This window comes from Mercurialis annua, linkage group LG6 (assembly GCF_937616625.2).
Source record: "Mercurialis annua linkage group LG6, ddMerAnnu1.2, whole genome shotgun sequence".
NCBI classification, from domain to species: Eukaryota; Viridiplantae; Streptophyta; class Magnoliopsida; order Malpighiales; family Euphorbiaceae; genus Mercurialis; species Mercurialis annua.
The window spans coordinates 43,745,254-43,759,599 of record NC_065575.1 but is presented as its reverse complement, the minus strand read 5'-3'; the positions used below and the strand labels follow the sequence as shown (position 1 = coordinate 43,759,599).

General features: G+C 27.2%; 1 protein-coding gene across 1 annotated transcript; it reads right to left on the bottom strand.

Moving 5' to 3' along the window:
• Nucleotides 1-216: 216 nt before the first annotated feature.
• LOC126686463 (uncharacterized) lies at nt 217-1,384 on the bottom strand. The gene is made up of 3 exons (XM_050380519.2): nt 1,015-1,384; nt 758-909; nt 217-505 (listed from the first exon to the last, which is right to left on the bottom strand). Exons 1-3 carry the CDS (start codon nt 1,289-1,291, stop codon nt 404-406), a joined length of 531 nt encoding a protein of 176 aa, XP_050236476.1. The 5' UTR covers nt 1,292-1,384; the 3' UTR covers nt 217-403.
• Nucleotides 1,385-14,346: the final 12,962 nt, after the last annotated feature.

Genomic DNA, 14,346 nt, shown 5'->3' with positions numbered 1-14,346 from the left:
AGTGATTTCTTGCACAACAAGTATGGAGGACCTGGACATTATTGATGGAGCCATTTACTGATATATGTTGATTAACCTCAAGGATAAGAAATTACCCGGAGAATCCTTGTTATGGGCTCAAAATTATGTTGATCAGGATTGTTAAATTTGGAACTCTAACCTAACTAATTCATCAACTTCATGAATATCAGAGCAGAAATGGAAGGAAAAAAAAACTGTAAAACAAGTTTTTTCGATCCATTTCTCTTTTTGTTGCTATACAGATTACTTTTTTTGACAATGATTTTGAACGTCCGATAGCTCGATCATTCCTTCAATGTCGTGAAGCTGCAAAGCCGTATTCGACCAGCTTCTATAAATGGCGGAATTTGAAAATAACTATGCATATCGGAAAAACGCTTCATCAGCTTGTAAATTCGGAAATACTCTGCAATTTAGGGCGCCATGATTTCGACCTTAGTGTAGACGACGGTTGCCTTGGCCGATGTCTTTCGTGTCGTGTCGCCTGAAAATATTGTTGATCATTATCCACAAATGTCAATTTTTCTGGATTAACAATGTAGTAGTACTTATGAATACTAATTAAATTTGTACGGTTGCTATAGTTCTTCAAAATATTCCCTCTTAAATCTTATAGGATTAATTGCATAAAAAAAATCACGACCTTTACATGAAATTTCATTTTAATCACGATCTTATTCTACTATTTTTTTCATCATCTTCAACAAAATTTTCATGATTATTACTCAAAATATACCTGATTATCTTTCTCGGTGTTATCTTCGTCGATCTCCAGTCTATTTACGGTCTCACAATCTGAACTCTGCTTCTCTGATGCCGGATTCTGAGATTTATCCCGCTGCTTCTTCATTTTCGCATATTTCTTTGCTCGTAAAACCTTCATAACTTCTACAAAAACCGGACACACAAAATCAACGGCTATAAACACAAATCAATAGAAAAATTTCAAATTTCAAAATAAGAAATAAATATAATCAGTGATAATTAGCTCACCTTGAGTAGTAACGAGGCGATAAGCGTGACCGAGATTAAGAGTATCAGTAGGTCTAAGAAGCTTGACTCGAGTAAACTGAACAGTCTTCTTGTTTGGTTCACTGCTATTATTATTATCTTCTCCAGAATCCGGCAATGGAATGATCAGAGAGACGTAATGGCCAGGGTTTAATCTCATAACCTCGCTGGCTAAAATTTGCCAGTAAAATCTCTCGATTTTACCGTTCGGATGCTGTATAACTAAAGCTGCTGCGTCAATTGCTTGACAATTTCCCATTTTTGTGGCCTGATTCTGTACCAGAGAAGAAGAAGAGGAGGAGGAGGAAGAAGGAAGATAAGGAAGAAACTATTTAAACTAGTTCAGGTAATGGCCGTCTCTCATTTCTCAACTAACTTTAAATATAGTTGCTTACGTGGTCTTTTTTTCTTTTTATTTTAAGAAATTGACATCTATAATTCTAAATTTGACATTTGGCTAAAGTACTAAAAATTTCGGCTTTTTATTCATTTTCAATTTTATCCTAATTTTTTAAAATCGCCAATTGTTCTCAAATCCTCATCTATCACTTATTGTAATCATAATTATTAAATTGACCTTTTTTTCATTGAAAAAATTTAAAATAATCACTCATTTTGAATTTTTAAATGCAAAATAAGTGCAATAATTTACAAAATTGGATACAATTGAAAACTAAAAGTGTGGATTAGAGTAAAAACTGAAAAAAGAACTAAAAATTCGAGATTTTTTATGTGAGATTAAGCCTATTATATTTTATCCTCAACTAGTAATACTGGTCAAATTATTTAATATTAGACATTTTGATCAATCAAAAACAATATTTTTTTTTTATAAATCAACTGAGGACAATATGAACAAGTTTAGAGACCGAAATTATTTAATATTATTTTTAATTGAGCTAAAATAAAAATATTATCCTTAATTGATTTTATAATTAAGAATAATATTTTTAATTGACTAAAATAATTGAAGGTGAATTGTCTGGCTATAAGTAATAAATTTAAGGACTAAGCTGATCCTTTATTCATTGTTAAAATCTTAGTTGATGGGTAAATTAAGTTAAGTTTAGATTATGATAATGATATATGATTAAAATAATTTTTGCACCGGCACGGACTTTGAGAAGCAGGTGGTGGGGTTGCCACGTGGAGAGACTTCAGGTGATGGAAGTATGGCCGGACATGTTCGGCGTTGTACACGGAGTCAATGGTATTTGACTTTAATTATATCGGAAGCTTAATTAAGGAAGGGTTTTGTTTGTATTATGTGCATTATGAATCTATTTCGTACTACTATAAGCCAATTCTTGTATAGATAGCGAAATATTTATAAAAATATATAAAAGTCTTGCTTTTTTTTTTAACTAATAATAACATTTTTTAAATTTAATTTTCTAAGTATTTCACAATTATCAGAAGAACTATAAATTTTGTCAATATCTAACACAAATTATCAATTTGTTGCAATTTGTAAGACCGGTTAATTTTTAGATATCTTACATAAATATTCAAATGTATAATGAGTTTTTTAACCGAAAAATCATTTAGTGTTTCAAATTAAAATTTAATAGTTCGTATATGCTATTATCAATATTCATAATTTATGTTGTGATTTCAAACACTCTAAAGTTTATAAATTAATTCAACTGTAATTTTTAAGAGATACATAGTAATTATGGTTTTGTATTTTAAAGAGAACTAATTTAGACAGTAAATTGTAATGAATTTTTTAAATTATTATTTATTTATTTGAACAAGTTAATAGAAATGACCCAAAAAATTCTCTAGTTTTAGGTGGAAATCGAAATGATAAAAGCAGGCAAAGAAGTTAAAATTAAAAATAGCTATATAATATAATAGTTGTGTAATGTTATTTCTGCAATAAATAAATAAAAATAAAAAATTATTTAAATCAAATTTATAGAAGATACAAAGACTAAACTAATTAAATATTTTTAAAAAAAAAATCAAAAGAATCTATAATTTTTAATATTTAATATATATTTAAATTTAAGTTTAAAAAAATAATATTTTTAATCTTCTTTTTTACCGTCATTTAACTTTATTCCTATCTCTTTATATCATTATGATCGAAAGTTTTTTTATTCTTTTAGCTGATGATATAGTACATCATTAGCTTTTTATACTTTTCATTACAATGAAAAGAATAATTGTAATAATATTATATTTACAAATGAATTATATTTTCTATTTTAATATTTGAACTTTTATTTTTAAATTAATAATTCAACTATTTAAAAATATATCAAATAAATAATTTTTATTTATATTTTTTCTAACATCGATGCGTGCCACATGACAAGAAAAAAGTCTCATATTTATTAAATTATTTTTATGATTTTAGTAAAATAAGGCAAATAGCTTGTGTAAAAACACCTATGTACGGGATCAAAATGACAAAGCATATTTGATTTATTTGTTGCATTGTTAGAAGTTCAGTGATTAAAAATAGTTAAAATGACTCGTTTGATTTATTTTTATAAAGTTAAAACATTAATTTAAACAAAATAAAAATATTAATTTAAAGGTACTTATACACTTAAATTTGCTTTTCTTGGATCAACATATATTGTTCAACCGACGAGTTTAGTGATTAATTAGGCTAGCGATACAAAGCAAACCCACTATGTTATAGTACTAATATCAAATTAAAAAAAAACATATGCATTAAGCACAACTTTTTGGAAAGCTACAAAGTCCAAGATGGATTCAAAGAGACATAAAGATTAGTAGAAGATAATCAAGATTATCATCAGAAGATGCTCTTCTTTAATTAGATTATGTTAGCAAGCAAAGACTTTTTTTCCCTCCTCAAGGCTCCTTCTTGGAGTGTGGAAGGTGATGTGGAACAAATCATCACAATCCATATGCAATTAAATAAACATAATGCATTAATATTCTTCTACTAAAATGCATAATTAAATAAAATAGAAAGATCTGTCATTGAAGGTGGCAGCCGGCCTTCAATTGTCTCAGCATTTTAGATGCAAATCCTACTCAGAGATACCAAAACAGGACGAAATATATATATATATATATATATATATATATATATATATATATATATATATATATATATATATATATATATATATATATATATATATATATATATATATATATAAACATTATTAAATAATAGTAATTATTAAAATAAAAAAGTAAAAGAGAGATAAAAAAAAGTACCAATGGAGGGGCGAGGGGCGGCCGCCCCGAGTGCTCCCTCTACTTTCGCTCCTATCTTAACAAAAACATTATTTTCAGCGACAGAAATAGAAATTTGATTTAATTACAAATAAAATCATTCATAATATTAAATATTCAAATTATAAATAAAATGATTGAACGTAAATTAATTAATATTAATCATCGACAATTTTAATACTTGGCAATGAAAAGTATAAATTATAATTTTTTTATAATTCATAACGCTAAGCAAATTTCTAATGTAAAAATTCTGATGTGGGTATTAGAATATTTAATTTTTCCGACAACCACGTTAGTACATATACTGAACTATAAAATAAAGAATAAAAAGTCAACGCGCCCCCTGAACTTGTGACACGGGTTCATCTAACCCAATTTATACTTCTTTGAGCAACTAACCCCAAATTTTTTTATTTTTGGGTCAAATAACCCCATAATTTATGTTTTTATTTCAAAAAATAGATCTAGGATAATTATATCGCAACAATTAAAAAAATATTTAATTACTTTTCTACATCACTCACCTCCGATTTGTATTTTACGTGTTTAAAAAATACAATTATGGGGTTATTTGACCCAAAAATGAAGAGTTTTGGGGTTAATTGCTCAAAAAAGTATAAATTGGATTAGATGACCCCGTGTCACAAATTCAGGAGGTGCGTTGACCCTTTGTTCATAAAAAATTATTTGTTTTTAGTATTATTGAGATTTAAAGTTCATGATTATTCTGCAATTAAATTTTAGAGAGATATATTTTAAAATCCAATAGAAGATCAAAATTTGTCAAATGTTAAGTTTTTTGTTTTTTAATATTTGTTTGCATTTAGGAAATCGGCATGTAACATAAAAATTCAAAGTCTAAACTCATACAACGTGTGTATCATTGGATTATGGGCAAAGATCTAACCTAATTAATTAACTTGATCTACTTGAGGATCTTTCTTTGACTCGTGTAACTTATAATTAAGTCTTAATTAGATTTATGAGTCCAAATGTTGATTAAAAAAAGAGATTAAAAATGTGTAAACATCTATAGATCAATGTCAGAATATGTAAGCCATGTGACATGTTGGTTTACATATTAAATGTTGAATATGCCATTTCTTTGCAAAAAATGACCCTTGCAGGGGACTACAGACCCTAAATTATAAGTGTATAGGGTCCTAAACTTGTTAGGGCATTTGATGGTTCCATCAATATTAAATGGTTGGGGTCTAATTTGTATTACTAGTGAATCCAATTCAAGCCCAACAAAATGTCGATTCATTTAAATTTTGTACCTTTTGTAGGGTACCAAATTTGGGTCTGGTATCTTTGTGCTTTACTTTAAAATAAAACATTCTAATTTTCTCAATTAATTTTATTTTAGAGCCAAATATTTGAGCCTTGATTGGTCTTTGGATCTTTGCTATTGGTTGTGGGGTTAATTGTTTTAATTATTATTTTTGTAAAAGATATGATTTTCAATGTTACTTTCTATACATTCTTCCCTTTTAATGCAACCCAATACCACAAATTCAAGATTTTTTTTTTGATTTATAGTTCAAAAGATAAATATTTTTTGTGATATCTGATTTTAAGTTCATTTATTTTTGTGATATAATTGTTTATCTAAAACTGTAGATATTGAATTTTTCTGATGCAAGGTCAGTTCTACTGAGTTTAAAGTGTCCAAGTTTTTTTTTTTTTTTTGACATTAAAGTGTCCAAGTTAAGGAAGGTGGGTTGAAGTATGGTGTAGGCAGATTATGAGGGTTTCCTTTGTTTTTTTGTTTTTTAATTTGACAAAATAATAAAATTACAGTAAAATGTTTCCTATTTGTTTTATTTTGCATCTCCTTCAATGGTTGAATTACAGAATCAAAATCAATTTATCTATCCATAACACTAATTCTTTTTATCAAATATATTATGCTCTTAAAATGAAAGTCGCTGTTAATTACATGTACTTTATAAGCGATCCCTAAAAAGTTGTTTCTGGCGTAAGTGAAATTGTAAGGCTGGATTGTATTTATTTAGATAGCCATTTAAAATATAAAAATAAAATTATATTTCTCAAAAAAATTATCCGAATTAAATACAAGTTAATCTGAATATAGAAAAATTAAAAATACTGCTTCATAATTAAATATTCATTATTAATTATCAAGAGGGTTGGAATAGAGTGACAAGGAGTCAATGATTCCTACTCTCTTAACTAGAGGTCTTTCGGTCCGAATTAATTACATGTAGCAAGAAAAATTTGTTGATTAAATTTATTTTATTTCATCTATAATTTCTTTTTCTTTTTTCAAATTTTTTTAGTGGAAATAGGGTGAGAGAAAAATGTCAAATCAAATTAACCTATTGATACTTTTCAGTTTGATTATAAATTTAGGTTCGTTCAGTTAGCTTTGAGAAAGAATATTGACTCCAATTTTCGGTTCGGTTTAAAATTTGAATTATTTATTTTTGTCGGTTTTAAATAGGTCGGTTCGGATCAGATTTTTTTCTTTTTTTTTCTATTTGAGTGGTTCGGTTTAGATTAAAATTTCTTATTCAATCGATTAAATTTCAACTTTTTGATCGATCAGTTAATTTTATTTGGAGTTATTTAATTCGGTTTTGACTAAACCGATCAAGTGCTCACCCGTAATGAAAAGCTCAACAATTTTCTTTCTCTTATGTTTTTCCATTTTTTAGAATTTGCTTTCCTGGATTCTTGATGAAGCTTAAAGCTAGGAAGTGTGTTTTTTTTTGGCAAAACCCATACTGACACCCTTGTACTATACCATTTTTGTTCAGAAAGCCCCTACCGCAAACTTGTTTATGTTCATATCCCTCTACTTACCTATTTGCGATTTTCATGCCCTTAATTGGACGGAATTTGGCAAGTGTATCTCACCTTCCGTTAGTAAGAGTATGAAAGGACAAAAATGTGACATGGTAATTTCAACTCTTCATGGCAGCATGCGTGGAAAGCTGACTGTGTACCTTCTTCTTCATATCTTTTATTTTGAAGAACAATTACAATTCCTTATTCATTTCTTTCTGTCTTTCTACTCTAAATTTCTAATTATGCAGAAATTAAAGGAAACAATCAAAACTCAGAAGCAACAAATTAACCGTAATTCATATTCCAAAAAAATTGTTGCACTTAAATACAAACACAAAGCAATCATCTTTCTCCTTTTCCTAATTTATCTTAAGCTTTCATCAATGGCATAAAAATAATAATAGCATCACCATTACGTCCAATGACAACACTGCCACCCCCAAACAAAATCAAGCAATTAGAGAGATAAAATTGAGCGAGTGAGAAGTTATGGGACTTGGAAGCGAAAAAATTGAAATCTGGATAACTCAATTTATGGCAAAAAATAGAGCTAAGAAAGGAGACTTGCTTGTACTAATTCATCCATGTTTCGATCCACGTGCTAACTGAAAAATTAAACCCATTTTTAAAAAAACGATGATCAGTGCTTAAATATACACATAGAAAACTTTTAAAACCCATCTCAGATTCAGCCATAGAAAATCAACAAAAAGAAAAAAAATCAACATTTAAATCATAAAAGTGATGATACAACTCATTCTTAAAACCAGAATTGGAACCAACAATACCAACATCGTCATGTTGATCGAAGAGAAAATCCAGCGGCTCAAAACGTCAATAAAGCAACCAACCACTTTAAATAATATGGGTTACATCACATGAACGAACTTTGTTGCCAGCGCCGGCGAGTGAGTATTAGGAATTGATTACATATTTGAAGTGGATTTTCAGAGAGGATGAACGGGGCGATCATTATTCCGGTGTGAAGTGGGTTGTTGAGGCATTTGCCTATGAGAAGACAGATCCAAGCTCAGTGAAAAGAGTATCGGAGAAGAAAGATTAGACAGATCTGGCGGTAGAGAAGGAAAGGGCTGGGGTTCGGTGAAACATTGGGTTAACATCATAGAGCTCGTCGGAGACGGGAGTTGGAACGGCGAAGAAGAGATTGATTAGGAAAAAGAAGTGAAATGCATTTTCATTTGGAAGAGAAAATAAGTGCCAACGTGGATTTTTTTTCATTTTTAAAATTAAGGAAAAAGTGCCAGCATGGCTTTTTCTTTTTAAAAGTTGCTCCGTTAATTAACAGAAAGGGAGAGTGGCATACACTTGCCAAATTCTGTCCCATTAAGGGTATGAAAATCATAAATAAGTAAATAAAGGGACATGAACGTGAATAAGTTTGCGGTAGGGGCTTTCTGAATAAAAACGGTATAGTACAGGGGTGTCAGTATGGGTTTTACCTTTTTTTTTTTGCCAAAGAAGCTAGGAAGTGTTGAGATAAAAGAATTGGTACCTATAGTATTTTAAACCTACCTAATGGAGCATTTTAAATGGTCCTTAATTATAGATAATGCAGAATCTTCACTGCACTCCAGCTAAGTGGCAACCTAACTTTATAGCTTAATGATATTTTAGAAGGAATCAGTGACCAAGTTTAACTTATATGAACCACTTGAAAAAAGAATCAAGAGGTACTAAAGCTATTTGGTAATTTCAAATCAAAGAAACAAAAATTTATGTGTGCTTTTTTCCTTTATAATCATCATTCTCATATACTATAATATTTCTAATTCTGAATCGATAAACATTATTTAAAACTCTTATCATTATTTTTATACTTAATTGTTATAGTAAGTCTTTGTTAGTTATGATTAAAAGCACTAATTAAAAAACTACATGAAATACTAATTATAAATACATTAAATTGGGATAATATTAAGTTGTTTTATACAAATAAAATAATTTTTTTTGAATATTTGTAAATTTTAAATTGTCTATCAATATGAAAAGTGGATAAATAATAATTATAGATATGATCTTTGTGTAGATCGTACACTCATTTGGTTAACTTTTAAAAATCATAATTGGGTCAAACTATGTTGTGAGCTCGAGGCAATGAATACAATATGGTGGTGCCTTGTAATCATGTATCAACTGAAATTAAATTAAAGTTCAAGGTGACCACAAACTCATTCAGAAACTGTTTACTGCACTAACGCTCATACCATTTAAACTATAATTCATTAATTATAGTCAAATACTATAAGAGAGTTTTTTTATAAAATGACACAAAAATTATGATTTATATGGGACGTAAAATACTGAGACATGTCTCTTTTTAAATGGGACGGAATAAGTATTAATTTAAAAATTCTACTAATTTTTTATTAACATAATCAATAAATTTTTAAAAATATAATTTTTAAAAAAGTTCAATTTTATAAAAGATTAAGAATTCTAATTTGTTTTCGCCTAACACGTAGTATACAAATTGATGAACTTTCAAAATATATGGTTTTCATAATATTTTTCTTGCCAAATAATAGATATTAGTTGAACTCATAGATTTCATAAAATTTAAGGTCTAATAGTAAAATAATCAAACTTTTGCGGATTGTTGCAGATTTATCTAAATATTTTAATTTTATAATATTAGATTCCAATTTTATTATTTCGTTCCAATTCTGACCAAATTTTTCTAATCAATTTAATTGTTTCAATTTTTAATTGAGCTTATAATATAACTTTGCAATTACCAAAATTTATTTTTTAGAATTTTAGAATTTAACCTTTATTATTAAAAAAAATTGAAAAACATTAAAATCTAGTTTTAAATTCTCTAATTTTTTCGATGGTTGAAGTAAAAGAAGAAATGAATTTGAAACTAAAAATGATCAGAAAAGTCAAATAAAACCGATAGATATTGTCTTTAGATGAAAGATTGAAAAATTAAATTAATTGAAAAAAAGATGGTTAAAATTGCAACAAAATATTAAATTAGGATATTATTATACAAATAAAAAAATTAAATTGCACAAATCCGTAATTTTTTTGTTCTATTTTGCTATTAGACCTAATTAATTATGATTTTTTTTATTCAAACGATACTTTAGACTATTCCATACAGTTTTTGTATAACCTAAAATCAATAAAAAGATTAATTATTTTTAAAGACAATCAATTTAACTCATATGTTATAACTTTTAAAATAGTTTAGTTTAAATAGTTTTAATTTTTAATAAATTAGAAATGATGTAGTTTGTCGTCTTAACCATAGGTTAAACCTGCAAAATAGAATAGATGGTCAATCAGACGGTGGTTGTCCCATTAACTCTCCAATATCAGTTTTGACTCAAACAACGTATTTGTGTATCGAATTTTGTTATGGTTGTAGGCATAGCTCATGTCTTTATATATTGCATGATGAATATTTTATAATAATTAGAGTAGTAAAGTGATTTCTATTTAGTTGTATATGTCTGGATAGGAAAAAGAGTTCTTATTCAATAAGAGTCATGTGTAGGAATATATTTTTAAATAGATTTATATTTTCACATAGAAATATATTTTCAAATAAAAAAATGATTCCATGAAATTTGGTCTTTTGTTTTCGTGTAATCAAGTTCTTCGGCGATGCGTTTTGTACTTGATTTTGGATCCTGGCGAATCCTACGAGATTCGGTCTTGCTGGGTATTCGGGTGAATCCTCTTGAGCAGTCTTCAGTTATGGCGAAGTCTCAAGGACTCAGATGCCGTTATCTTTGAACTTTCGCCTTTAATTGAATCTTTGAATTCACTCGGATGAGTGATCCTATACGACTCAGTTTAAAATTTATTCTGAAATTCAATTTCCATCGAGAAACATGTATATAACATATATAATATTTTTTTCAAAAAATAATAGTACTAAATTCATACATATTCAAGGTGTTAAAATGTAGGTAGCAATGATTAAAAGAATACACGTCTTCATATAAATATAACTAAAAGGTTCAATCTAAATAATTTTAATCCGATATAAAAGGTTAACCGCAAATTTAGCACATTTTAATAATTATTAAAATTAATATATATTTTTAATATTCTAAATGATGAATTAAGGAAATTTATAGGTGTGTTTTTAAAAAAAAAAATTACTTTATTTTATGCATTTTCACATATATTAACTTCTAGAAATCAGAATTTTAATACTTAATATCACATAATAATTAATTGCTGATATACAAATGTAGTAGACCTTTAAAATCGAGATAAAACTACAGAAATTTTAAAAAATGATTTAGTAAAAAGTAGTAAAAATTTAATTTTTTTTGTTCATTAGGCCTAAAATGTATGATATACTATTTCTATCTCAATTTAATTTCAAATTTTAACATCACTTACTTTTTCATTTTTACTTTTCAAATGAAAAAGATACTTATACCTCGATAAAACTAAAAATCAAAATTTATCTCTTTAATACGGTTCATATTCTCTTTCCTTAAACAATAGATTGTTTTTTTTAAATAAAAAAATACTCAATATTAAGATGCCTTAGATATAAAAAATTTAAGTTTTCTTGATTAATTTTATCTGTTTGTTAAGTTTAATATTTTGTACCAACTACCAAAATTATACTAATGCAAAACTAATTGAATGAGCTATTTTACTATGATTAGTATATTTTCAATTGTCCATGTGTAAGGCATTCCAAAATTGTTATAATTAATATATGAAGCATCCTAAGTCTTGCTGCTTGAAAGAAAACAAACAACAAAGACAGACGAATTTTTTTCTTCCCTTAAGTGCTATTCTTTTTATCTTTTGGAATGGAATTTTTTTTGGCTTTTATAGAAGATTTGATTACGATTTTAGCGGAACGCTCAGAAATCAGCAAATTAGCGACGGATTAGGAATTTATCACTAAATCTGTCATTTCCTGACAAATCCGCAGCTAATTTTCTGACGGATCGGAATTTCTCGCTAATTTAGGGAAAAACTTCCCGGCAAAAATTATCAACGGATTTTATCGACAGATCCATCGTTATTTTGGCGCAAAACTTCCCGCTAAAAGTTACCGATGGATCCGTCGTCATTTTGACGGGAAACGAGGCGCCAAAATATCCGGACAGAATTAGCGACGGAAAATTTGTTGCTAATTTTGGCGAGATTAGCACGGATTATTTGTCCGTAATAGATTTTTAAATGCTATTATGCACATTTTTCAGAAAAATAATTTGTATTTGTTTCTTAAAATGCCTAAACTATGTGGCTGACACACATATATAATTGGAATGACGTTTTATAGACAAATTCATGTATAACAAGAAAAGAAAAGTATAACTTTTTGCTCACTTTAGGATTAAGAGTGACTGAAACCATCTCAATTCATGCATTGTTTTGTGAGATTAAGGCTAAGCTAAATGACATTTGATTTTGAATTATTGGTTAGGCAGGAACATTTCCATTATTTTTTATGATATCAGAAATAGACATAAAGATTATTATTGTCACCTTGTCACCTCTGCAGTTTTATGATTAATCAAATCACAAAATTGGGTTTGTTTGTATTTTTGGGGACAATTTTATATTTATAATACCCTAATTTTATTTTGCAGGGAACCACCTTTATTGACCTCTCAGTCTTAAGTAATTCCAAATATGAATTATTTTCCATAACCATATATGTACGAGTTCATTTATGAATCTTTCAATTTGATTTTAATTATAAGAACTTTCGATAAATCAGTATCAAAAATCACTATAAATAAATTAGAATATATTCTATTCTGGTGTAAAACGAGATGTTTGAGTAAAAATGTGTACGATATTACTCGTGTTTTTCCTAACAAATTTAAAAAATAAAAATTACAGTTTTTTTAGTTAAAATAATACGACGAAATTCGTAATTTGAGTTGCATCATGCTCGAATTAGCAATATATATACTGATACATGAAATAGTATAGTAAAGCAAAAAAAAAAAAACAGGAAACATTGTCATAAACATATCTAAGTCTTAAATTGATAAAAATTAATGCGAAGCATATAGAATGTTTTAATGAAGTTTGTCATCATTGAATAATTCAAACATGGGCATGTGACCTCTACCCTAATTGCACATTACAAATTTGGAATTTTAGTCATGAAGTGGACCAAATTACTGTGGCCTACTAATTTTTGAATTAATTAGTTGAAGTAAAGGGGGTTTTATATGCTTGAAATACTTGATATATTTTTCCTATATTTTCTTTTTCTCCTTCAAATCAAAGTTCTAAAAAGGCCCGATGCTTCAAAACAAAAATACAGACCTTTATAATTTTTGTATTTTTTTTTATTAAATTTGACTTAGTTTACAAAATTTCATTTTAATTATAAAAAATCAAGACAGTATTTTATTTTATTTACAACACAAAAAAATGATATTTATTTGGGACGATGACAAAAATACCTAAAATTTTAAAAATATTTACAAAAGTCCTTGTAAACTTTTTTTATTTACAAAAATACGACTGATTTAAAATTAATTACAAAAGTATCAAAAAATGAAAATTAATTACAAAAGTACGATTTGTATAATGTCGGTATAATTATGGTATAATTTTGGAATATTAAAACTATAAATCAGATAATTTAAAAATAATATTTGGTTTATTATTGGTATAATTTCAGTATATTTTTGGTATATTGATTATAAATTTTTATATATATTTTCTAGTTGATAACATGTATTTTTTTTTATGTGTATTTTTCACTATAGTTGGTAATGAACAAGAAAATTTGTATACTCTTGGTATACTGATGGTATAATTTTGGTATATTATTAATTTAATTTTCAGTATACGATTTGATGTAATTTTGGTAAATTTTTATTTAATATTAATAAAGTCTCAGTATGTATAATGTTGGTATAATTTTGGTACAATGTTGATATAATGTTAGTTTATTAGTATACTAACATTATACCCACAGTATACACCGTATGTTTGATATTATTTTTTATTTTTTTGTACTTTTGTAAATATTATTAATATTTTTGTAAATGAAAAAAGTCAACATATACTTTTGTAATTATTTTCATTTTTTTTGGTAAATGGTGTAATTTCCTCTATTTATTACTCTTTAAAAATCTTGATGCACGAGTATCACTCAAATACCACGATAAGATTATAAATAAAACGATTTTTTATAAATTAGACTAATATTATTTTTATAATTATTAAAAGTTGGAATAAGATTTGATTTTTTCTTTTAGGAATAATTAGTAGGCTTTATAAAAATAAAGGAACGCTAAC